Raw genomic sequence first — 24,851 nt, 5'->3', positions numbered from 1 at the left:
CTTTCCTCCACGGGCTGCCAAGGCCAGAGAGCACCAGAGTGTGTGTGAGGCAGAATCCCTGCTGAACCGGGGACCAGGCGGGGAGACCACCTTCACATAGGAAACCGTGGACAGCCTCGGACAGTGAGAGCATTTTGGTGGGTGAGGAGTACATGGGGCCCTGCAGTGGACTTCACTAGGGAACCAAGGGATGCGGGGCGCGGAGGAGAGAGGGTAGCCTCCGAGGGCCCCGGGGCAGTGGGGAGGCCATGGGGACACGGGGAGGCCCACACGGGCAGGCTCAAGTCGAACCATCTTCCAGAGAGCCGGCAGGAGGGTTGGGTGGTGAGTGCCGGGGGGCAGCCAGCGTGAGCTCCAAGCCCACCCGAGGACTCAGGACGGTGCTCACGGCAAGGACAAGTGACCTGGGGGCCAGGAAGTGAGTGGCTGAGGTGGCCTTCGATTTACCTGTTGTTTTCTCCTGCTTTGGAGTCACACCCAGTGAGTGGTGCTCAGGGCTGACTCCTGGCGCTGTGCTCAGGGGTCAGTCCTGGCAGAGCTCGGGGGACCATATGCAGTGCCGGGATTGGCAGGCGCCCTGCGAGACGAATTGAGTGCGAGTTGATCGCAACAGCCTGCTGTGGACGGCCCTGTGAAGGACACTTCGGGCGGGGCCCAGAGGGAATTCCTTCCTTCCTGCACTGCCTCCAGACTGCGGGGGTAGGGGGCGGGGGAGCATGAGGCCAAGGTCACCTCACACGCTGAGGACAAGAGCATACGTAGGGGATGCTTGGTCTCTGGGGGGGGGCAGCCATCTCCGGTGTGGCCAAGAGGGGACCCCCGGGGCTCGCCGAGAAGCAGGTTTGCACAGCTGCACTGTGCGATGACCCCCCACTTCCTGTCCCCTGAGTGACAGAGCCCCTGGGGAGCCACGGGGACAGCAGGGACCTCAGGATGTCCGGGGGCTGCAGGCTCCGGGGGATCCGTGGGTTGTGACCAGAAGCAAATGTCGAGACTGGTGCTGGCAGGGCGGCCCACACGCTCCCGGGAGGGGACGGTGACGCTGGCCGGGCGCTGGCCAGGAAGCGCCCCATTCAGCAGCCCGGGAGGCCCCGGGCCCCCCACCCCGCCCCTGCTAGACTCATCAGGGAACGTTCCAAAGCACACAGCTCGGGAGAGGCCGAGAGGCCGGGGCGACTGTACAGCAGGTAGGGTGTTAGCCTTGACGCAGCCGGCCTGGGTTCGAGTCCCAGGATTCCGTAAGGTCCCCTAAGCCTGCCAGGCGTGATTCCTGAGTAACCAGGAATAAGCCAGGAGTAACCCCTGGGCACTGCCAGGTGTGACCCAAAATCCGAAAAAAAATAAAAGCTGTCTAGAAACTGGAATTTCACTGGCCTGGGGTGAGACCTGAACACTTGTATTTGTTTGTTTGTTTGTTTAATTGAATCACTGTTATTCATGATTAAGTTATTCATGATTGAGTTTCAGATGCACAATTTTTCACTGCAATCTGATTCACACATTCTCTTCCCTTCCCCAGTTCCCCGCCTCCCCCACACCACCCCAGCCTGCCTCTGACGGGCACTTTCCCTTTCCTCCTTTCCCACTAGGCACTGTGGCTTACAGTACCGTTACTGGGAGGGTTTCACGCATGTCACCTGACCTTCTTTCGACACCCAGTCCTCGCCTAGAGTGCCCACGTCCCTGTCACAGGGGTCCCTTCCCTGACCTGTAGGCTTCCCACTAAGCACCAGTCCTCCTGCTCCTCGCTTCAGTTGCATTTGGGCGTTAGTGCTCCCCTACAGTGCTTCTTTACATCCCGCACGAGTGAGATCGTTTATCCTGTGGATACTTGTATGTACCTCTGTTCTTATTTTGGGAGCCACACGTGGCAGTGCTCAGGGACTACTCCTAGCTCTGTGCTTAGGAGTGACCCCTGGCAGAAGTCTGGGGACCGTATGTGGTCCCAGAAACGCCACCATCTACGGTATGCAGGGTTAGAATCTGGTTGGTCATGGGCAAGGCAAATGCCCCACCCACTAGACCACCCCTCCGGGCCCAGGGGTGCTTTTTTTTTTTTTTTTTTTTTGCTTTTGGGTCACACCTGGCTCTGCACAGGGGTTACTCCTGGCTCTGCACTCAGGAATTATCCCTGGTGGTGCTCAGGGGACCATATGGGATGCTGGGAATCGAACCTGGGTCGGCCGTGTGCAAGGCAAATGCCTTACCCGCTGTACTATCGCTCCAAGGGGTGCTTTTTATTATGTGATATTAGATACCAACGAAAGCCTAAATGTAACCTCCAGTCAGTTGATCAAAATAATACTAAAAGGCTCCAGGAGCCCCCCTGAAATGAGGAAACTGTGGGTGCTCCTGGTTCCCCACTCTCCCATCCCCGGGGAGCTCTTTCTTTAGCGGAATCTGCACCCCCAGAAACCCAGCTTTAGGCCTGGGGAGTGGGGAAAGCACCAGATCTGCTGTGCAGGGGTGGATGGGGCCGGACTGAGGGCGGGAGAAGGCGTTTGGGGTGAGCGAGAGCCCTGAGACACGTACAACGGAGAGCCAGATGCCGAGGGAAGTCGGGCTTTCAACGGTTCTGGTGGCCACTTGGACAAGCAATAGTTAGGGGGTGTGGGTCAAGGGCCCCCTGGGATCTGTAAGACAGGACAGAGAGGCGAACTTGATCTCCCCCTGGAGGCTGACCCCCCAGCCCCTCCCTGGGGTTATTACTCTGCTTGCAGCCAGGTGCTCCAGCCAATCACCCGCCACCTTTCTTAGAAGGTTCTAAGTAGGTCGTCTCTGGCCACCAGCGTGCACAGCCCCTGTGAATAATTAAACCCGCCGCAGGGACTCAGCACGGCAACAGGAGCTGCCTGGAGGGGACGAGGAAGCCCCAAGAGTCAGCTGTGGGGGAGCCTGGGGCGTCCAGGTGTGGGAGGGAAGGGGCCAGGCAGGGCAGGACGCCCGTGGTTGGGAGGCCTGGGATGGGGCCAGACAGGGTCCGCAGCAGGAGACCGGGGCAGACCACCCTGAGGCCAGGGTGCAAGGCAGGTGGGCTCCCCGAAGGGAAGGGAGAGAAGGGAGGTCCGTGGGGCTGGAGCCATAGCACAGCGGAGGGCACTTGCCTTGCACACAGTAATGTGGGTTCGATCCCCGGCACCCCACATGGTCCCCTGAGCACTGCCAGGAGTGATCCCTGAGAGTAGGACCAGGAGTAAGCCCTGAGCATCCCCGGTTGTTACCCAAAAGCCAATCAATCAATCAATCAATCAATAAAAAGGGGAAAAAAGGAAAGACTCAAGAAAGAAGGAAGATCTGTTGGGGCCATACCCACCGCCAGGGCAGTTTGGGGTCTCTCGGTCCACGAGTGACCACACCTAGGACCCTGATACGGGCCCGGGTGCCGGGGGTGGTCTCAGCCGGTCACCACCGGCCGCATCTTGCCGGCCGTGTCTTGCCTCTGAGTTTTCCCGAGGCAGCTGGGGAGTTTCCCGGCTATAAAAAGCCCCGGGCTCCCGGGGGAGAGCCTCCCTCCTGGCTAATGAGGCCGGACAGCCGGCCGAGGGGAGGGAGACAAAGAGGAGCGGCCGGCAGACGGCGCGGGGACAGCATGGTGGCCAGCCCAGGACGGAAGGCCACCCCGAGCCTGGGCACGCAAGGGGACAGCGAGGCTGGCACAGAGTGTGGCCTCTCGTCACACGCCACCCGGGGAGTCTGAGGCAGCAGACCCCCCCCCCCAGCCCACCCACCTTGGGGACAGCGAGGCGGGAGAGCACAGAGGCCGGGAGACGGAGCCCAGAGCGGGGATGTCCAGGCCAGCGGGCACCCCGAGGCCTCTGGAGAGAGGGGGTCAGTGCCACGAGGGCAGGCGGGCGGGCAGAGGAGCCCTGCAGAGCAGCGACACGACGGACTCCCCCCAACGCAGATGAGATGCAAAGCCAAGCCGAGGGACCTGCCGACGACAGTCACAGCCTCGCCACCAGCCCGTGGTGGACACGCCAGAACCACAGACTGGGGCACACTTTCCATTTCTTACTATTGGTGTCGGGGCCACGCCTGGCAACGCTCAGGGCTCACTCCTGGCAGGGTCCAGGGGGTCATCTGTGGGGCCGGGGCTGAGCTGGGTCGGCCGTGTAAAACGGAGCGCCTGCACCCCACCCCCCACCCCTGCACTATCCCTCTGGCCCCAGACTCTGACGCTTTAAAAGCGGAGGAAGAAGCCAGGAGGCAGTAGAGAATGAGGGTGCTGGCATGCCCCCAACCTAACTCTGAGTCTCGGTACCACAGGGTACCCCTCGCCCTTCAGGGCGCCCCAGGTGTCCCCCGCACCACAGGGCCCGAGCTGTGTGGCCGGTGGGGCTCCTGGGGCCCCTGAACACTGCTAGGAGGGCCCCACGTTGAAAAACTAGGGAGAAACTACCTGAGTTCGATCCCGAGCACCCCATATGGTCCCCGAGTCCCTCCAGCAGTGACTCCTGAGTGCAGAGCCAGGAGCAAGCCCAGAGCACCCCTGGGCGTGGTCCCCAAGGAAGGGGGGTGGGTAAAATAAATAATAGGTAAGCGTGTGAATTATTAATTATATCCCACTAAGCTCGTCATTTTCCTTTGGGGGACAGGGAGTGTGGACACCACTCAGGGGTCCACGCGGTGCAGGGGATGGAACCCGGGTCTCCGGCAGCGGAATCCCTGACGCTGAACCTGCTAATGTGATGATTCTTCAGACTCAGAAGTCAGTTCTGCGGGGGGGCGACCGTGCCCGGGGGCACAGTGAGGGGCAGAGGCGCGGGAGGAGCTCCGGGTGCCGGGAAGGCTTGGGGTCTCCATCCAGTGCTGGGCACAGGGAAAATCCAATGGGAAAACTGGGGTTCATTTTGTTTTATATTTTTAATTTTTATTCTTGGGTCTTGAGCCACAGCCGGCAATGCTCAGGCTCTGCAGCCAGGAGTTACTCCTGGCAGTGCTCGGGGGACCATCCGGGATGCCAGGGACCACACACACTTGGGTCAGGCGTCACCAGGCGAGCGCCCTAACTGACGGCTGTCTCTCCAGCGGCCCCCGCCTCCCTTCATCTTTGCGGTGCCAGGGCTGGAGCCCGGCTCTCACGCATCAAGGCACATGCCCTGCCGCTGGGCCGCCTCCCCGGCCAGCCCCTGTGGTTCTGACTGGGCCTTTCTGCCAGGGGGCCACGGAGGAGAGAAGCAACGATCAGCACTGTACACAGGCCTGGCCCGCCGCGGTGCAGGGTGCTGAGGGACACGCCCAGGTCAGACACGGCCGGGCTGCTCCCGTCCCGGTCACCTGGCCCGGGGGACTTCTGAGGAGAGGGGGAGAGGCCACCTCCTGCCCCTGGCCTGCGAGAGGGGCACAGACGCCCAGGGACACGGGGTAGGCCAACCCGAGAGCCACCCCGAGGCCGGTCTCTGACTGTCCCCGCCTCATGTTCTGTAAGGGTGGGTTTGGGGGTCCCCGTGCCTAGACGGCAGCAGGCTCGTTACAGCCCCCACGAAGAATGGGGGTGGGGGGGTCTTAGGGTGCAGGTGCCTGGGGGATCTGAGGACTGCAGACACTGCGACCCCTCACTGGGAGCGTAAGAGGCCACGTCCTGCCAAGCGAATCTGGACAAGGGACTTGTGGCCCCGGAGATGCGAGATCAATCCCGGCATCCCGAAACGGAAGCACCTCGGCTGGAGGCCCGCGGCCAACGCAGCCATTCACCCCTTCCACAGACGCTCCTGGGCGCCGCCCAGATCCGCCCCAGGGCCAGCCCCGGGAACACAAGGCCTGGCGGGAGATGCAGGAGGGTGACAGCCACCGGACAGGCTCTGGGGCCCCAGGGAGGGGGAAGCACCCGCTGGCCATGTCGCTCCCTCCCAGCTCACCCGCTCCGCAGGTCTGAGTGTGGGTGTTTGCATTCGGGAAAACACACCCACAGCCACCGACTCGGAGCTGCTCCATCTGTCCGGGCGACCCCCTCCCTCTCTCAGGCTGTCTTTTAAGATTACAAACAGGGCCGGGGCACTAGTCCAGGGGGAAAGGCAACTGTCTTTTATGTCGTCAATCCACGGCAAGAGTGATCCCTGAGCCAGGAGTAAAACTAAACAAACAAATAAATGATACAAATGGACGAGGAGGGCTCAGGGAAGACAGGTTTGTCCGTGTCCCTCCTTTCTGCCACGAAAACCATCCAGGAAAGGCGTTGTGCTTGTTCGGGGGCCATGCCTGGCAATGCTCAGGGCTCACTCCTGGCTCAGCGCCTGGCAGAGTTCAGGGACCCTCCTCGGTGCTGGGGATCGAAGCAGAGTCTGCTGCTTGTGAAATAAGCGCTTTCCCACTCTTTTATCTCTTTCTGGTCTTCATTTATTAATTTTTTTCCACCATCCTTGGGGAACTAATTCAGCTTATCACGCACAGAGGAGGCCAGCAAACCAACCCCCAGAATAACAAACACTGGCTAACACTTCTCCCGCCGGGTCTGTGACACGTGACGACAAAACAGAGATGTCAAAGCAGGACTGAGGCCGTGGCATAGATGCCCTGGGCTCAATTCTGGGCACTGCAAAGTGATAAACACATCACATCAGGGCCCTGCCCCGGAGACGGCTAATGTGTTATGGAAGAAACGGGCCCCTTGCCCACCATCGAGGAAATCCACGACACCCAGCCTGAAATTTCCTAGGCCAGTTGCCCGAGCGCCTCCCCCCCCCACCCCCCAGCACCTTTTTCCTTTCAGCCAGACAGCAGGGGATGGGGGTACCTTCTCCCACCCCCACCTCCCCCACTCATGCCCACGAGCCTCGGAAAGAGAAGTCCCAGGGGAGGCCCAGGGCGCGTGTGCTACCTTTGTCCCGTGGTAGAAGTCGTCCACGCACGTGGCGTTCATGAAGGTCTGGTGGAAGTGGGTGCTGGTGTCGATGCCGCCGGGGATGACCAGCTTCCCGGTGGCGTCGATCACCTTGGCGCCTCCGGGGATCATGAGCTCTCGGCCCACCTGCTGGATGATGCCGTTCTCGATGTAGACGTCGGCCTCGTGGGTGCAGTCATCGTTCACCACCTTGCCCCCCTTGATGAGAATGCGCACGCTGGCTGAGTTGGCAAGCATGTTCCTGCGGGTGAGGGAGAAGAGGGGGTGGGCGTCAGGGGCAGCCAGCGAGCAGGGACCCGGGGAGAGTGAACGTCCCCACCGCTTGGGGACATGGGTCCCACAGCCGGGCAGGGTTCCAGGCCACCCCTTGACCTCACAACAGGCCTTTGTGGCACTCAGGACTCACTGGAAGGAAGTGGGAGGGAACACAGATTGGGACTCAGCAGCCCCCAAAGCCGTCTGGGTTCTAAGGTGTCTTGTTTTGTTTCCCCAAACAACCGGAGGGGACCTCTGTCGACGGCACTGCCGAGGAAGGACCTGGTGCTCAGGGGTCGCACCAAACCCGATGCCCGTGTAGCCAGTGTCCACCCGACACTTGTTCCTGAAGGTGTCGGGGCCTCCCAGGCCGTGTCTCCAAATCCTTCCAAGCTCACTCTCAGCGATGCAGTGCACCCCGCTGCCCTTCTGCACCGAAGCCCCCTCCCGTCCCCACTGATACGTGCTTTCACCAGCTTTGGACAAGGGCGAGGTCTCTGGATTCGGAGAGAGACTGTACAGCCTTGCATGTGGCTGGCCCTGGTTTGACCCCTGGCATTTCAGGGTCCACTGAGCACCACTGGGTATGGCCATAAGGATCCCCCAAACAATCCTTCCTCCATTAACGGGACCTAGGGGGTCCTGTTCATTCCTGCCCCACGGGGATGGATCAACACTTTATCCTCAGACCCTGGCATGGAACTGCAGACTGAATTAGCCAAAAATTGCCATGAGGCATGCTGGGACATCTGACCACTGCTTGAAAGAGAGGCTCCAGCACCACCACCCCCACCTCCCAATTTCCAGTTTAAATTTCTTTTTCTTTCTTTTTTTTTGCTTTTTGGGTCACACCTGGCGATGCACAGGGGTTACTCCTGGCTCTGCACTCAGGAATTACCCCTGGCCGTGCTTAGGCGACCATATGGGATGCTGGGATTTGAACCCGGGTCGGCCGCGTGCAAGGCAAACGCCCTACCCGCTGTGCTATCGCTCCAGCCCCTCCAGTTTAAATTTCTTTTTGGTGGTGCCAGGGAGCAAATAATGAGGTTTCCTGCATGTAAGACACACTTGACCATTGAGCCACCTCTCTGGTCTTTTCTGACGAGTTTTCAAATAATGCCTGGGCTCAAGCCCCACCCCAGGATTCAGACTGATTCTGAACTCTAAATTCAGAATCTAGAGAATTCTTACGACACGCTTCAGAAGAATGAACACCCGGCTCTTCCCAAAGAAGCAGAAGTGAAGGAAACCTTCCCAACTCCTTTATTAAGCTAATTCTACTCTAATACCAAAGCCAGATAAAAACTGCAAAGAGCGAGAGTACATGCCTCATGAATGTAGATACAGATGAATAGCAAACAGCATCTGGCAAGGTGGAGAGAATCAGAACCAAGCAAGAGGGATTGATTCCAGGGATGAAAGGCTGAGCCAGGAGCTGACAATCAGTCAGTGAAACTCGCTGTATTAATAGTGCACAGAATAAAAAATCTTTCCTATCATTAGATGCAGAAAAAGCACTTGACAAAATTCATACCCAATTCATCACCAAAATGCCCAGAAAAAGTACGAATAGAGTTAATTTCTTCTTGAAAGACAACAACAAAAACCCTTCAGTTGACACCAGAATTGATGGAGGCTAGAATGAGTTCCTTCCGAGACAGGGAAGCAGGATGCTCACTCTCACCACTGGCAACACCAGGAGAGAAATTAAAAAGCTTCTTGGGCTGGAGCGATAGCACAGCGGGTACGGTGTTTGCCCTGCATGCGGCCAACCCAGTTTCGATCCCCAGCATTCCATTTGGTCCCCAAGCACCAACCCAGGTTTGATCCCCGAAATTCCACATGGTCCCCAAGCACTGCCAGGAATGATCCCTGAGCACCACCAAGTGTGGTACCCAAACAATAAAAACAACAACAACAATATTAAAAGGGAACAAGAGTTGTTGCTTGAACTGAAGCAATAGTGCACTGGCTAGGGCACTCGTCCTGCCTGTGGTCAACTCGGGTTCAACCCTGGCCCCACACAGGGTCCCTAGAGTGATCCCTGAGCACAGAGCTAGGAATCAACCCTGAGTACTGCCAGGTGTGGCCTCCAAACTAAAACCAACAGTCTGTCCCATTACCTTTAGTATTTTCTATACAGACCATTAGGTCTGCATGCGGCTGGCCCAAGTTCGATTCCCAGAATCCTATATGGTCCTTGAGCACTGCCAGCGGTGATCCTGAGTGCAGAGCCAGGAGTAACCCCTGTGCATTGCCAGGTGTGACCCAAAAAGCAAAAAAAAAGAAAAAAAAATAGAAAATCCTATAGAATCTACCAAAAAAAAAAATCCTAGAACTGTCAATTCAGCAAGGTCACAGACACAAAAATAAAGTTACCTTTTTTATATTCCAACACAAATCTCACCTCCATAACATCTTCCCAGACCTTTATTTAAAATTTTCCCGAGTACACCCAAGCCTGCCTCAATAGCAGGTCCTAAATAATTTATTTTATATTGCTTGGTAGACTGGAGTGATAGCACAGCGGGTAGGGCCGTTTGCCTTGCACGCGGCCAACCTGGGTTCGATTCCTCTGTCTCTTGGAGAGCCCAGCAAGCTACTGAGAGTATCCCGGCTGCATGGCAGAGCCTGGCAAGCTACCCGGGGCATATTCGATATGCCAAAAACAGTAACAAGTCTCACAATGGAGACGTTACTGGTGCCTGCGCGAGCAAATCAATGAACAACGGGACGACAGTGCTACAGTTTTGTTTTTGTTTTTAAAGTACTCGCAAAGAGTGTAGGTGGGAAGCTGGGAAACTGGGGTGAGGGGAGCCCATATCACAGAGGCTAAAACGTGCAATTTCTCCTGAGGCACAAATCTAAGCCAACACAGACAGAACTGTCGGCAGAAGACTACCAAACGCTGCGAGGGAAGTCGTCACAGCTTGAAGCAAGCAGACAGACACGCCACATTCGTGAACTGCAGGAGTTAAACTGCCCCAGCTGACACACGCGGGGCCTATCCAAGTCTCTGCAACACTCTCACACAGGCAAGCTAACTGTCAAAGTTGATGTGGATGGCAAAGAAGCTAGAATAGCCACCTCAATTTTGACCAAGAATAAACAAATAAAATGGAAGAGTCTCTGCCAGCATTCTAGGATAGGAGCCGGCCAACCGGTGAATCAAAAAAACTGGGTCGGAGAGATAGTACAGAGGTGAAGGCAGCCGCCTTGCATGCAGCCATGCTTGCTGGGTTTGAATCCCCAACACCATGCAGGGTCCCCTGCACGCTGCCAGGAGTGACCCCTGAGCATGGTTGGGTGTCAGATGCCCCATCTCTCCTATACCAAAGAAACACAATCAAATCAGCTAAGGTGATGGGCAGGAATCCAATCCCACATTCGTTTTTTACTGGGGTAGCTGGCAAAACTTGGCCCCCTTCCGTGCCTTTTTCCGAGACAAATCTTTCTTTTTTTCCCCTTTCTTTCTTTTTGGGTCACACCCGGCAATGCACAGGGGTTACTCCTGGCTCTGCACTCAGGAATTACGCCTGGTGGTGCTCAGGGAACCATATGGGATGCTGGGAATAGAACCCAGGTCGGCCATGTGCAAGGCAAATGCCCTACCTGCTGTGCAGCCGCTCCAGCCCCATAGCAAATCTCTCTCTCTTTTTTTTTTTTTTTTGCTTTCTGGGTCACACCCAGCGATGCACAGGGGTCACTCCTGGCTCATGCACTCAGGAATTACTCCTGGCGGTGCTCGGGGGACCATATGGGATGCTGGGATTTGAACCTGGGTCGGCCGCGTGCAAGGCAAACGCCCTACCCACTGTGCTACCCCTCCAGCCCCACAGCAAATCTCTCTTAACGGTGCTCGGCATCTTTTTCTCACTTGCGTCATCACATTCCGCCCGCCCTCGGCAGGTACCGGAAGGTTCTGTGACGACAAAAAGGCCCCAGGATCACTAAAGGAAGAGCTTTCCCTTGAGGAGGGTACCACACCCTGCAGGGCTACTCCTGGCTCTGTGCTCACAAGAGTCTCCAGGGCTACTCCTGGCTCTGTGCTCACGAGTCTCCAGGGCTACTCCTGACTCTGTGCTCACTGGCCGTCCTGTCTCTCGGAGAGAAGCGAGCTGGTGCCCGCACGCAGGTTCTGCTGCTGGGTTGGCCACCTGCCACGGGGAGGAGCCGGGGTGTGAGGCAGTGGCCGCCGCGTCCTCCACCGAGCAAGTCCACTGTGTCTGCTGGTCCTGCTACGCCCCCGGGCCTCAGGTGCTGGGGACGGGCCCGGTGGCCGGGAGTGGGTCGGCACCGTCCCTGGGTCACGTGGGAAGGTGGTGCCTGTGGAGCTCTGCTCCCGCAGGGGCACGCCAGGTCCTGTTGGGGAGCAGTGGGGACCCCATCGCAGCCTATTGTCTGAGGCGGGAGCGAAAGGGCACATGTGTCAGGAGATCTTTGTCCTCCGCCCCGAAAATGGCTTTTCTCATCTGCGACACAATAACCAGGAAATGAGTTTAGCTCTCAGGGGACGGACGCGGGTGCTGGGGCCAGAGGAAGCCTGAGCAGCCTCCAAGATGCGGGGTCTCTCCCAGGACAAAGCCGGGGTCTGAGGGGGCCGCACGCCCGGGCCTCGCACAAACATGCACCTTTCCCAAGGGACTTGACTCACTTGCACGTTGGCTCACAGGTTTCTGGGCCACAGCCAGCTGTGCTCAGGAGCTGCTCCCAGCTCAGTGCTCACAGGTCGCTTCTGCTGGTGCTTGGGGGGGACTGTGGCCAGAGGTAGAACCTGGGCCTCCTGCCTCTGAAGCCTGTGCTGTTGTCTTTCAGGATCCCTCCAGACCGTCAAGCTTTGAGGGGGGAAATGGGAATACACTCCCATTTTCCTAGCTCACTGTGGGATCATCATGGGAATGCTGATTCCAGCATCTGCTTGTTAACCCAGACCATCTCCATCCGGAACCCGGGTGCTAGGGAGCGAACAGGGCTTCCTGGGGTTATTCCTGTCCAACTTTTGTTTCTGGAGTCCAAAGTCAAAACATGTCTTCTTCAGAGGCCGGAGAGAGAGCACAGCGGGGAGAGGGCATGTGCCGTGCACGAGGCCGAGCCAGGTTCAATCCCCAGCACCCCACACAGTCCCCCCAGAGAACTGCCAGGAAGTAATTCTTGGTGCAGAGCCAGAAGGGACCCCTGAGCGCTGCTGGGTGTGCACCCCCCAAAAAACCAAAACGAGGGGCTGGAGCGATAGCACAGCGGGTAGGGCGTTTGCCTTGCATATGGCCGACCCGGTTTCTAATCCCAGCATCCCATATGGTCCCCTGAGCACCACGAGGGGTGATTCTTGAGTGCATGAGCCAGGAGTGACCCCTGTGCATCACCGGGTGTGACCCAAAAAGCAAAAAAAAAAAAAAGAAACAAAAGTGTCTTCTTCAACCAAAATAAGGACGACATTGTTTCAATCAAGTATTGGAAAATTGACAATAGAAGATTCAGCTCCCACACCTGGCTAGAGCAGGAGGAGACGGCTCCACAGGGGTCGCTCTGCGCACACATTCTTATTATGCGGGTTGGAATTCCATGCAAAGTTGGGCAGCAAAATGATCTTTTAAAAAAATTTTTTTTTAAATTTCTATACCTTAAGTTGTTTTTTTTTTCCCCCTTGACTGGGTAGGGCTGGAGGCGGGGAGAAGCGGCCGGGTGGGTCACTCTCAGTGGTGCTCAGGGCTTACTCCTGGCTCTGAGCTCAAGGATCAATCCTGGTGGGATCCAGGGCCCACACAGGGAGCAGGGGATCAGCCCCAGGTCAGCCGCATGCAAGGCAAGCGTCGTACCTGCTGTACCATCTCTTTGGTCCCCACAAATGTTCTCTTTAGTATTTCAACACCCTGAGCATGTTTTTCTTCAGACTGGAAACACCCATGGGGGGCAGGAGCCATAAGCCCCCTTAGTTTCCCTGGGAACTGGTGAAGCCGAATACAGCCTGGCTTAGTTACCACGATGGGGCTAGGGCGGCGAATGGCCTTGCTCATTCACCGTGACAAGGACTTGAAAGGGAGGTCATTCAACAGGGTGGCACGTAGTTGCATTCCTGAGTTGGATTCCCTGATTCCCTGGCAGCCCCCTTCCCCACCCGGTTATACTGGGGGCAGCCCTACTGCCCACCCCCACCCACCTCACCCCACTCCCATGAACGTGAAGAATAGCCGGGAGTGATCCCCCCACCCCCGAGAATGCTAGAATCCCAGGGCTGGGGCAGTACAGCAGGGAGGGCGTTTGCCTTGCATGCAGCTGACCCGGTTCAATCCCCAGCACCCCACAGGGTCACCAAACACCACCAGGAGCAATTCCTGAGTGCGGAGCCAGGAGTAACCCCTGAGCACTGCTGCGTGTGGCCCTCCTCCCCAACCCCTCCCTGCCCCCAAAACAGAACGCGAGTCTCCAGAAATGGAGCGAGATGGGAGCGCGTATGCCGGGGAAGCACGAGGCCCCATCTCAGTCCGGCCCCCAGAGCGCCCCCTCCCTGAAGAGAGAACTCGGGGTTTACTTCTCTAAACTATGCAGCTAGTGGGGCCTGGCAGGGGTGAGGCTGGGAATTCCATTCCGGGTGGCCCTCGCGCTGAGCGTGGTTCCATGACAGAGCGTGTGATCACCCGCGCACAACAGCCAAGTGTGTGCCGGCACCGAAACTCAAGAATGCGCCCCCAGCCGGTGCCACAGTGGGAAATGCCGCAGTTCTGCGAGAGCCTCACCCCACGTCCACACTGGGGGCACAGCAGAGCCGCCCGGGGGAACGACAGGAGAACGTGGCAAGCACCAGGCTCACGAGCAAGATGCTCATAAGCAACACGTGTGTACGCACGCATGTGTGTGTATGTATATGTGTATATGCATGTGTACATGTATGTGTGTATGTATGTGTTTGTGTGTATTCATGTGCATGTGTGTATGTGCGTCTGTGTGCACACGTGCGTTTATGTGTGTGTGCGTGTTTGTGTGTGCGTATGTGTGCGTTTGTGTGTGCACACATGCATTTGTGTGTGTGTGTGTGTGTGTGAGTGAGTGCGTGCGCGACCCCTGGTCATCATAACCAGTCCAACCAAGGCAAGGGAATTCCTAAAGAAAGTCCAGCTACAAGGTTAGTTCATTGTCTCAAATCTATTTGTAATTTCAAGGAGAGGATATTTTACACCCATTTGTCAAGCTCTCCCGATCACCTTGTGATCTGTGTGATGTAATACAAAGGGATTCTGAGGGGTGAGTGCCATAAGCCAGGGTTCCCCAGGAAATCAGCCTAGAGGGTTCTTGGTTCCCACCCAATATTTGTAGGATAAGGAGGTTTTACCTAGGGGGTGATATATTTTTTTTTTTTAAGAGAATCAGATGCCTTACCAGCCGGCTTTTCTTTTTTTTTTTTTTTTTAACTTTGGGTCACACCCAGTAGTGCTTGTTCTGGCTCTGGGCTCAGGGCCCACCCCTGGTGGTGCTCAGGGGACCATGTGGTGCTGTGGATAGAGCCCAGGTCAGTTCTGTGCAAGCGTCTTACCTGCTGTACTATGTCTCGGGTCCCTACCAGCTGGCGTTAGACCAGCGGACTGGGCAATGGATTCACATGGAGATTGCTGGAACTGAGAGCCGCAGGTAGCAGAACTCGGCCCCAGCCTCCTGCAGTCAGCGTCCGGCTTCTGGCTGTAGCCAGTGACCAGTGACAGTGAGCCAAGCCCAGTGCTGGGCTCCTCACGTCTGAGCCACTCGCCAGCGCCAGACTGCGGGCGCAGAGTAGGAAGTAGGGACCCATCTTAAGAGGATGGGAGAGGTTTGACAGGATGATCAGGGGCTAAAGAGAGAGGACAGCAGGAAGGGTGCTGGCCTTGCATGCGGCTGACCCAGGTTCAATCTCCGGGAACCCACAGGGTCCCCCGAGCATTGCCAGGAGTAATTCAAGTGCAGAGCCAGGAATAACCTATGCATCACAGGGTATGGCCCCCAAACCAAAGATATATCTAAAAGATAAATAAATGACAAAATTGTACCCAATGGCGCCAGGGTGAGTGCCTTAACTCCTGAACTCTCTCTCTGGGCAGAACAACTTCGTGGCTACGAAGCCTCGAAAGGCAGCTTGCTAAGGGCTGAGTGTGCCTTCCCACCATCTGCCATAGCCTCACTTCAGGGGGCAGCTGTGGAAGAAGGGGCTGTCAGGAGGATTTCCAGGGCACATGAGCTCATAAGGGTTAGGCGCTGGCCTACAGGGTCAGGGTCCCTCTAGGATCAATCAGAGAATCAGGGAATCAGAGGTCTCTCTGCTTTCTCTCTCTCCATTCTCTCTATTCTCTCTCTATTCTCTCTGTTCTGTTTTCTCTTTCTCTGTTCTCTCTCTGTCCCCTCTCTCTCTCTCTCTCTCTCCCCCTCCTCTGGGACCACCACAGGCAGGCCTCACGTAAGGGGTCAGTGAGAAGTTTACTGCCAGGAAGGAGTCCCTTTGGTCCCCGGACCTGCAGCTTCCGACCTCCAGGATGTGAGAAAACGTATTTCTGTGGCTGAAACTCCCCAGTCTCACCCCGAGTCGGGGACGGCAGCCGTGGGCGGCAAGAGGCTCCCTCTGAGCCCTGGACCAACCGGGAAGGGGGTGGCCCAGACCCCAGATCTTAAGCTGCCGCAGGAGCCACGTCCACAGAGCTAATGTGAGAGTCCACTGTCCTCGGGGCTGGCCCTAGGCCACCAGCCGGGCTGGGCTGGTGTTCGGCAAACATCATGGCACGCACCTTGCCTGTGGTGTCTTTGCAGAACATCGTTTTCAAATGATAAACTCTGCGCCCTAAAATACTCCACACCCACACTTCGGGAACAGGTGCAAAGGTCTCCCCGGGGAGCTTGAGAAATCGAGGGATGGGATGAGTCGCACCTACTGGGGCTCCCAGGCGACAGGGTTACAGAGGCTGTCTCTCACCGTGGGCTGCAGCGGGGCCCTGTCACACCAACACCCGCCACACACAGCTCCACGCTCCCACCCGGTGCCCGTGGACAAGACGCTGAGTGATGCTCGGTATGTTTCTCACCTCCCCCGCCATTCATTAGCACCTCACACACACACACACACACACACACACACTCTCTCTCTCTCTCTCTCTCTCTCTCAACACAAACACGCTCACACACCCTCTCTCTCATTTTTTTTTTTTTTGCTTTTTGGGTCACACCTGGCGATGCACAGGGGTTATTCCTGGCTCTGCACTCAGTAATCACCATGGCGGTGCTCAGGGGACCATATGGGATGCTGGGAATCGAACCCGGGTTGACCGCGTGCAAGGCAAACACCCTACCCGCTGTCACACACCCTCTCACACTCACAACACAAACACGCTCACACACTCACATACAACACACGCTCACACACACACACTCAACAAACATACGCTCATACACTCTCACACACTTACAACACAAAAAATGCTCACACTCTCACACACACTCTAATACATATACTCTCACAACATGCTCACACACTCCACTCATGAACACACATACACTCACACACATAATAAAACACACATTCACATATACACTGACACTTTCACACACACACTCATGTTCACCTGCATACACACTGACACATACTGACACTTTCACACACACAGTCACACGCGCACGCAGCCTGCCCCATCTGCGTGTCTACACCAAGGAAGGACACTTCCGGCTCTGTTTCCTCCTCGGGCTGCCATCTGCGTGCAGGTGAACACGATGGGGTGCGGGGTGGGAGGGCCCTGGAGAGGTGGTCTGAGGGGAGCCCCCAGCCCAGGACAGTCCCAGGGAGAGGCCCGGCTCACGCCGTCTCTCAGGGAGAGCTCACAGGGAAGATGCTCCCCTCGGTCACTCAGGCCCAGGGAAAGTCACGTCTGTCCTGTGATGCTTCGACCCCCATTTCCTTCCTAACACAGCAGCTGCCTGGCGCATCTCTCCGGGGACAGGAGGTGCTCCTTCTACTCTGGGCAGGCGCCTCAGTGCCCCTGGTGGGTGGGGGCAGTGCCCTGGCAGGGGTGTGAAGAATCTCCGTCCCTGTCAGCAAGGCCCCAAGAAACTCCGCACGATCCAGTCAGGCTAGCACCTCCATCATGGCCTCCCAGCCTGCAGGGCTGAGGGGAACAAGCTTCTGTTGTCTCAGTCCCTTGTCTGTGGTATTTTCATTCGGGCAGACAAAGCCACACACTGGTTGGAAATGACCGTCATAATCAAGGCATCATTAACATCTGGGCCTTGGAATATCTGTCGCTGGGGCTAGGGAGGTCGTTTGGGGGTAAGGTTGCTTGCCTTGCGTGCAGCTGACCCCCACTTAGTCGCCAGCACGTATGCTCCCTGGCCTCCCAGCACTGCCAGGAGTAAGCCCTGAGCACAGAGCCAGGAGTAAGCCTGAGCACAGAGCCAGGAGTAAGCCTGAGCACAGAGCCAGGAGTAAGCCCGAGCACAGAGCCAGGAGTAAGCCCCAGGCATAGTCGGGGATGGTCCAGCCCAAAGCATCCCCAAACACCTGTCAGCTCCTTCACAGACATTCGTGTAGAGCCCATAAGTTCCACTTGTTTAACCCAGATCTCATTGCTTCAGCTCTTGTCCACTCGGACCCCAGGAGGTCCTCCCAGACAGCAAAGAGGGAAACGCCAGAGCTGACGCTACGAGCCAGGCGGGCCCGAGGCCTGGGGCGCAGCGCCGTGGGGTCCAGGCCTACGTGGGCCTGCCTCCGGCCCTGGCTCTGAGCACAGACGAGTGACCCCCGCCCCGGGGCAGCAGCCCCAGTCCACCGGGGCCGTCTCTGCCAACACAGGACCGGGTGGCTTCCTAATGTATTCACGGCTCGTGTCGCCGTGCCGGGACTTCTCCAACTGTACAGTGCTCCTGTCCCCCCAGCCCGCCATTTCCTGCCTCAGTGGCGCGCACTCCTTATGTTTCCAAACTGGTGATGGGTCGGAGCTCAGCGGGACGTCCAAGCTGGGAAACAGACTTCGGGGCGGGGGGGGGGGGCACTATCCAATGTGGGAGTGTGGTCTTCATGACAAGGAGCCCCGGGGCCCAAGAGCTAGTACAAGGAGTACTGGCCGTGCCCAGGGCTGACCCAGCACTCAATAGGGTGCCCCGAGCGAGCGAGAGTCGGAGGAAGGGCTGCGCGCTGCCGGAGACAGAAAGACCGACAGAACCCAAACTGGCCCAGCTTTGGAACAGCAACAGCAGGGCTGGAGGCTGCTCGGCGGCTGGAGCACATGCGCGCCTCAGACGGTCTGGGTGCTACCCCCGGCACTCCATATGCTCCCCCACGCCCGGCCAGGAGCGAGCACTGAGCCGGGAGTTGCACCAGAGCACCCTCCCTCCCTGCAACAGTGACTGCCCTCGGCTGGCCGTCAGTCTTGCTGGGAAAGAGTGCCTGGCTCTGTTCCCCTCCCCGTCCCCTGGGCTGGATGGCAACAATGCAACCAGGCTCGCAACCAAGCTCGGGCGGCCATCACCGCTGTTTTGTGACGCGCACCCCCTCCCCCAGCCCCTGGCTCCTAGAAGGAGCGCTGTGTCAGTCCGCCAAGGAAATGCCAACCTTAACGCCTGCTCCTGTCATCACCTGCCACCGCTCCCGGCTTGCAGGGAGGCGCGAGACAGGCAGCGCCGGGTCCCACACAGCTGCTTCCCGCCCGCGGCTCGGCCCGAGCAGGCCGGGGGGCTCCGCACAGATGCACACGGCCAGCGTGCAGCCAAGGGGAGGCTGAGCCTGGCACGGAACCGGCCTGGGCGGAGCCGGGGGTGTGTGCCAACCTAAGGCACGCCTTCCCTCGGAATAGCTGGCGATGGGGGATGTGTGCTGAGAGCAGATCAAGGACCAAACGTGATAGCCTCTCAGTGCCTGTACTGCAAACCACAACGCCCAAAAGCAGATGAAGTATGGGGGAAATTGTCTGCCAGGGAGGCAGGGGGAGGGGGAAGGGGGGGATACTGGGGACATGGGTGGTGAGGAATGTGCACTGATGGAGGGATGGGTGTTCGATCATGGTATGACTGAAACTCAAACATGAAAGCTTTGTAACTGTTTCTCATGGTGATTCAATTAAAACAAAATAGAACAAAACAAAACAAAAAAGGCATGCTTTCCCTCCACACCCGACATGGGTCTGGACCACCTTTTCACCTGCCGGAAGAAGCTGCAATAAGAGGCTGCATGATAGTACAGTGGCTGGGGCGTCTGCCTTGCAAACGGCTGACCCGGGTTCAATCCCCGGCATCCCATATGGCCCCTCTGAGCACTGTCAGGAGCGACCCCTGAGTGCAGAGCCAGGAATAACCCCTGAGCACCTCTGGGGCCACTCCTGGCAGTCCTCAGTGACCGGGCAGGGGGTCAGTACAAGGGCCTGGGGGTGTAGTGCTGCTGGGCGGTACTGAGGACCCAGAGGTCCAGTTTTGCACCTGACACTATCGGGAATTATGTGCAGCCGGGATCGAACTGGGGTGCACACAGGCAAGTCACGTTCCTTAGCCCTGCAGGGTCCCTCCTGCCCTCGTGACATTCCTGTGGGCTTGACCAGGGGGAGCCGGTGTAAGGCAGCACGGAGGCATTGAGGGAACCCACACAGCTATTTCAGGGCCTTGCGGTCCCAGCCTCAGTTTCCCCTGCCCCCTCTGTCAGACAGCACCTCCTCCCGACTCAGTCTGTGGGGAACTAAGGACAGTGACAATTAGGTGACAAGTGAAGCCTGAGGTTTCAGGACTGCTCCACCCCAGGGCTCCACCCACTGCACTGCCTGGACCCGCTACCTCGTCATCGTCCTGCTCTCCGCTGTCCAGGCTGAGCATGAGGACGGGCCAGGAGGGCTTCTGGATCTTTCCCCGGGGCGGCACATACTCACCGGGTCCAAGCCCAGCCACTGTCCCATCCCCGACCCAGGCCAGACGCAGTGACCGGGACGCTGCTCTGAGGGCCAGGTCTGCCCCGAGCCACCTGGGAGTTCTGAACCGAGGTGGGGGTTTCGGGGGGCATTCACCTGCCGTGATGAGAGAACGGGGGGCAGGGTAGGCAGGCCCCCATCTGCCGTCAGGGACTCAGGTCTCTATCTCCAAGGCCTAGTGGGGTGTGGAGACCAGGGCCGTGCCAGGAAGGAGCACCCGTCAGTTTTTGGTGTGACACCCCATGACACCCCCCAAGTACCCCACCCATAACCCCTGTGACCCTGCAAACTGAAGTATGTCCAGGGCGAGCACCACAGCTGAGAATGCACTTATAGCCACACCCCCGGGGGCGGGGTGGGAATGACAGTGACCGGCTAGGGCCAGAGAGGGTATCGGCCTGGCTCGCAGCCGACCCGGGTTCTAACCCCAATGCCACACGTGACCCCCCCAGGCACCTCCAGGAGTGATTCCTGAGTTCAGAGTCAGGAATAAGCCCTGAGCACAGCTGGGTATGGCCCCCAGTGAACTAAATTCTTTACAGGGGCGGTGAGGCGGCCAGTCCACGGGCTGGCCATGGGGCCTGTGTGCAGCCAGGATACACCCAGGCTCACATGACCCTACACCTGCCTGGCTCGTCTGTTCCCATCGTGTGTGGAGAGCCCGGCACCAGGGCAGCCTCCTGAGGTCAGAAACAGAAAGGGGGGGCCGGAGCGATAGCACAGCGGGTAGGGCGTTTGCCTTGCACTCAGCCGACCCGGGTTTGATCCCCGGCATCCCATATGGTCCCCCAAGCACCGCCAGGAGTAATTCCTGAGTGCAAAGCCAGGAGTAACCCCTGAGCATCGCTGGGTGTGACCCAAAAAGCCAAAAAAAAAAAAAAGAAAGAAACAGAAGGGGGAGCCGAGGACCCCAACCTCTCCACCGCCCACCCCTGGGCCGGCCGGGCGAGCGAGCTGCCTGGTGCAGAGGGTGAGAGCAGCGTCCCCGAGGGTCAGCCTCGAGGGAGTGATAAGAGGGGCCACATGTGGGACCCCACATGCTCCAGAGACACGGGGCGGCTGTGGGGGGCCGCGCTGGGCATCCGTGTGTGTGTGTATGTGCGGGGCCATGGGGACTGGTGCACCAGGAGTGAACGCACACATGTGTGCCCGCAGCCACAGGCCTGGCCCCGCAAGCACCACATGGGTCCTGGGCATCGGGGAGCAGCCTGGCCCCCTCTGAGAGCTCGTGCCACTGGCTGGGGGGGCACCAGGGGGGCGGCTGGGCCCCAGCAAATCACTAGCGACGTGACCGCCTCGATGCATCCCACTCGCGCCCAGGGCCCTGCGTGATGTGCAGGGGTGTGCCCACCCCAGGGTCAGGATGGGACCCCTAGAGTGCGCCCGGCTTCCCCACAGCCAAGAGTCACATTGCTGTGATTAGAGAAACCGGACAGCAGGTAAGGCGCTTGCCTCGTACGGGGCTGTCACCCGTACAAGGGTGTCACCCATATGGTCTCCTGAACCCTCCCCACCAGGAATAAGCCCTGAGCACCACCGGACGTGGCCAAAAAAAAAAAAAAAAAAAGACAGAAGCAGTAGCCCCACGAACCCCAGCCCAGATCCCCAGCCCAGCTGTGCCCTCCTCCCGACACCTGGCTCCAGGCCCGGGAAGAATCCCAGCAGCTGCTGCAGGCCGAGCCCCCAGCCCCAGCGGCTGCTTCCTAGGGAGGCAGCCAAGGGTGGGGAGCGGGGGACAGCACTGCCAGAAAGGCAGGGACTGTTCAGGAGGGGAAGGCCTGGCAGGAAAAGTCGGCGTTCCCCCGAACTCGACAAGTATCCCCTAACTGGGGACACTCGACAAAGCCCAGGTCTGGGGTGGAGGTGGCGTGGGAAACTGAGCGACTCTTCTCTTTCATGGTTGCTAGTTTTTTACTTCTGTGTGTGTGTGTGTGTGTGTGTGTGTGTGTGTGTGTGTGTGTGTGTCACATGCGGCAGTGCTCAGTGGTTACTCCTGGCTCTGCATTCAGGAATCACTCCTGGCAGTGCCTGGGGGACCATATGGGATTACCGGGGATCGAGCCCAGGTCAGCCGCGTGCAAGGCAAACCCCCTACCTGCTGTAGCACCCCTCCGCTGGCTCTTCTCTCTTTCCAGCCGATATCTGCAGCCATGGGGGACAGCCACACGCAGCATCTGCTGAGTGACCCTGCAGGGCAGGTCCAGCAAGCCCGGGGCTGCTGCACTTAAATGTCCAGCTCAGGAGAAAACCCCAGCTGGAGGCGGAGCAAGAACTAGACTAGTTGGGAAAGTGGTTCCTGCCGTGTGTGGTGGGGAAGGGCTTCCAGGTGGGAGAAGCTTCTTTTTCTTTTTTGCTTTTTGGGTCACACCCAGCGATGTTCAGGAGTTACTCCTGGCTTTGCACTCAGGAATTACTCCTGGCGGTGCTTGGGGGACCACATGGGATGCTGGGGATCGAACCCAGGCCTGCCGCGTGCAAGGCAAACGCCCTACCCGATGTGCTATCACTCTGGCCCCCGGGGAGAAGCTTCTGGAAGCCACCAGTCTTCACATCTTGGACGAGGGGCGGTGGCCTGGCTGGGAGTTTGCAAATCTCTTCTGCAGACTGTGTGTGCTTCATACCACACTTACAGAAACACAAACACAAACTGACTTAGACCATAAGCCAGGTGACAAAAATGATGTCAAGGACTACTATGAGCCGTGCAAAAATAGACCGGAGACAGGCGAGAATAAACGAGGCTTGTGTACGGTGATTTATTCTGACTTCCCAACACCCATGAATACAACACTGCTCCTTAGAAAGAAAAATAAGTGTGGTGCTTAAATCCAACAGAACAGGGGCTGGAGCCATGGCACAGCGGGTAGGGCATGTGCCTTGCACGTGGCCATCCCGGGTTCGGTTCCCAGCATCCCATATGGTCCCCTGAGCACCGCCAGGAGTGATTCCTGAGTGCATGAGCCAGGAGTAACCCCTGTGCATCGCCAGGTGTGACCCAAAAAGCAAAAAATAAATAAATTAAATTAAATTAAAAATAAATAAAGCCACGAGAACAAAAACACTCAACCAGGTGAAAACCCCTCCCCCTTGCCTTCAGGAAGCCTGGTGAGGGCAGGCTTTTACATGGACTCAAGTGGGTTTTGCAAGGGCGCCCTCCTCACCCCTTCCTCTGCGGGGGGACAGACTCCTTGGAAGGAATCAGATACTGCACCTTGCACTGTGAATGGCGCAGTGCGCGGTGAGTGGGATGGGACACCAGCGTCCACTCCCAAATGCAGCTGCTCAGCTGCCACAGGCGTCATGTGGGGCTTGGGACCCTGCAGCCTGGCTGCCCTGACCTCTCTCTGCCTCGCTGTGGGCCACACCCGTCCCTCCCCGACAGACGGACGGGGTCCTGCCCTTTGCCTGGGGGTATTCTGTTGGCCCCCGTCTGTTGGACCGAGTATTCTGAAAACGAGCTTTAAAAGTCTGTCAACACGAGCACTGTGAAGACGGGACCTTCCCAGAAGGGGAGGCAGCGGCTTTGGGAAGGACCATGTGGGTCTCAGACACAGCGTCACTCGGAGAGGGGTCCCGGAACAGGAAGTCACCTACTCTACGCATACAGATACGCGTAAGTGCACAGACCCGAAATCTCACCTCGATTCATCATCTATCTAGATTCATATTTTTTGTTTGGGGGCCATACTTGGTGATGCTCAGGGGTTACTCCTGGCTCTGCACTCGGAATCCCTCCTGGCAGTACGGGGCGGGGGCATCACAGGGGATGCCGGGGATCAAACCCGGGTTGACAGGATCCAAGGCAGATGCCCTACCTGCTGTACATCACTCCGGACCCTCTCTATTCATATGCATGGCATCTCACTTATAGACAAATAAGCTTTTTTAGGGGGCCTCTCAAGGGGTGCTCAGGGGGTCCTGGGGCCCCTGCCTATGAGTACAGCCAGATGTAGCTCAAAAACAAACAAAACAAAAACCAATGACTAGACAAATCCATTGATTTTAATCCCTGATTAAAGAGCCTAGAAAGGGGCTGGAGTGATAGCACAGCGGGTAGGGCCTTTGCCTTGCACGCGGCCGACCCGGGTTCGAATCCCAGCATCCCATATGGTCCCCTGAGCACCGCCAGGGGTAATTCCTGAGTGAAGAGCCAGGAGTAACCCCTGTGCATTGCCGGGTGTGACCCAAAAACCAAAAAAATTTTAAAAATAAAAATAAAGAACCTAGAAATAGACCTCTATACACGGTCGGCTGATTTTCACACACTCGCCAACGACACCAGGAGTGAGTTACCAGGGGAAGGTACTGTTTTCATTTACTGATGGCAAGCAAATGGATTTTCACATGGGGAAAATCAACTCAAAATAGAAGAAAGGCCTAATCATCAGTGTTAAACTATAAGCTTTCAGAAGAGAATATTAAAGAGAAACTCGGCGGGAGAGAGAGTGCAACAGCCAAGGGCCTGCCTGGCGCAGAGCCAACCTCAGTTCAACCAGTACCACATGGTCCCTTGAAATCCCAGGATGACCCTGAGCAGCAGTAAGCCTGGAGCACTGCTGGGTGAGGTCCCCAAACAAACAACAACAGTAACACCACCAAACCTTAGGGTCTCAAGGAAAGAGCAAAACAATAGGAAAACATGAACTCTAAAAGAAAAAATTGACAAGTGGAATTTGATTAAATTTAAAATGTGGTACATCCAAAAATATCATTAAAAAAAAAAAAGGCTGGAGCGATAGCACAGTGGATAGGGCGTTTGCTTTGCACGCGGCCGACCCGGGTTCGATTCCCAGCATCCCATATGGTCCCCTGAGCACCGCCAGGAGTAATTCCTGAGTGCAAAGCCAGGAGTAACCCCTGTG

At 57.4% G+C, this 24,851-nt stretch overlaps 1 protein-coding gene across 2 annotated transcripts in view; it reads right to left on the bottom strand.

Annotated features, from left to right (window-relative positions):
* The window catches only part of DPYSL5 (dihydropyrimidinase like 5), a 73,357-nt gene that overhangs the window by 31,211 nt on the left and 17,295 nt on the right, over positions 1-24,851 (bottom strand). Inside the window, exons 1-2 of one of the 2 annotated variants that reach the window (XM_055122644.1) lie at positions 18,651-18,754; positions 6,818-7,082 (exon numbers count right to left, since the gene is read on the bottom strand). In XM_055122644.1, coding sequence (XP_054978619.1) covers positions 6,818-7,078 — 261 coding nt within the window. In that variant the 5' untranslated portion in view covers positions 7,079-7,082; positions 18,651-18,754. Of the gene's footprint in view, positions 1-6,817; positions 7,083-18,650; positions 18,755-24,851 lie in introns of those variants that run through there. The other variant, XM_055122643.1, reaches the window with a different exon arrangement.

Source organism: Sorex araneus, chromosome X, assembly GCF_027595985.1.
Source record: "Sorex araneus isolate mSorAra2 chromosome X, mSorAra2.pri, whole genome shotgun sequence".
Classification (NCBI taxonomy): domain Eukaryota; kingdom Metazoa; phylum Chordata; class Mammalia; order Eulipotyphla; family Soricidae; genus Sorex; species Sorex araneus.
This window is presented reverse-complemented; position numbering and strand designations above follow the sequence as displayed.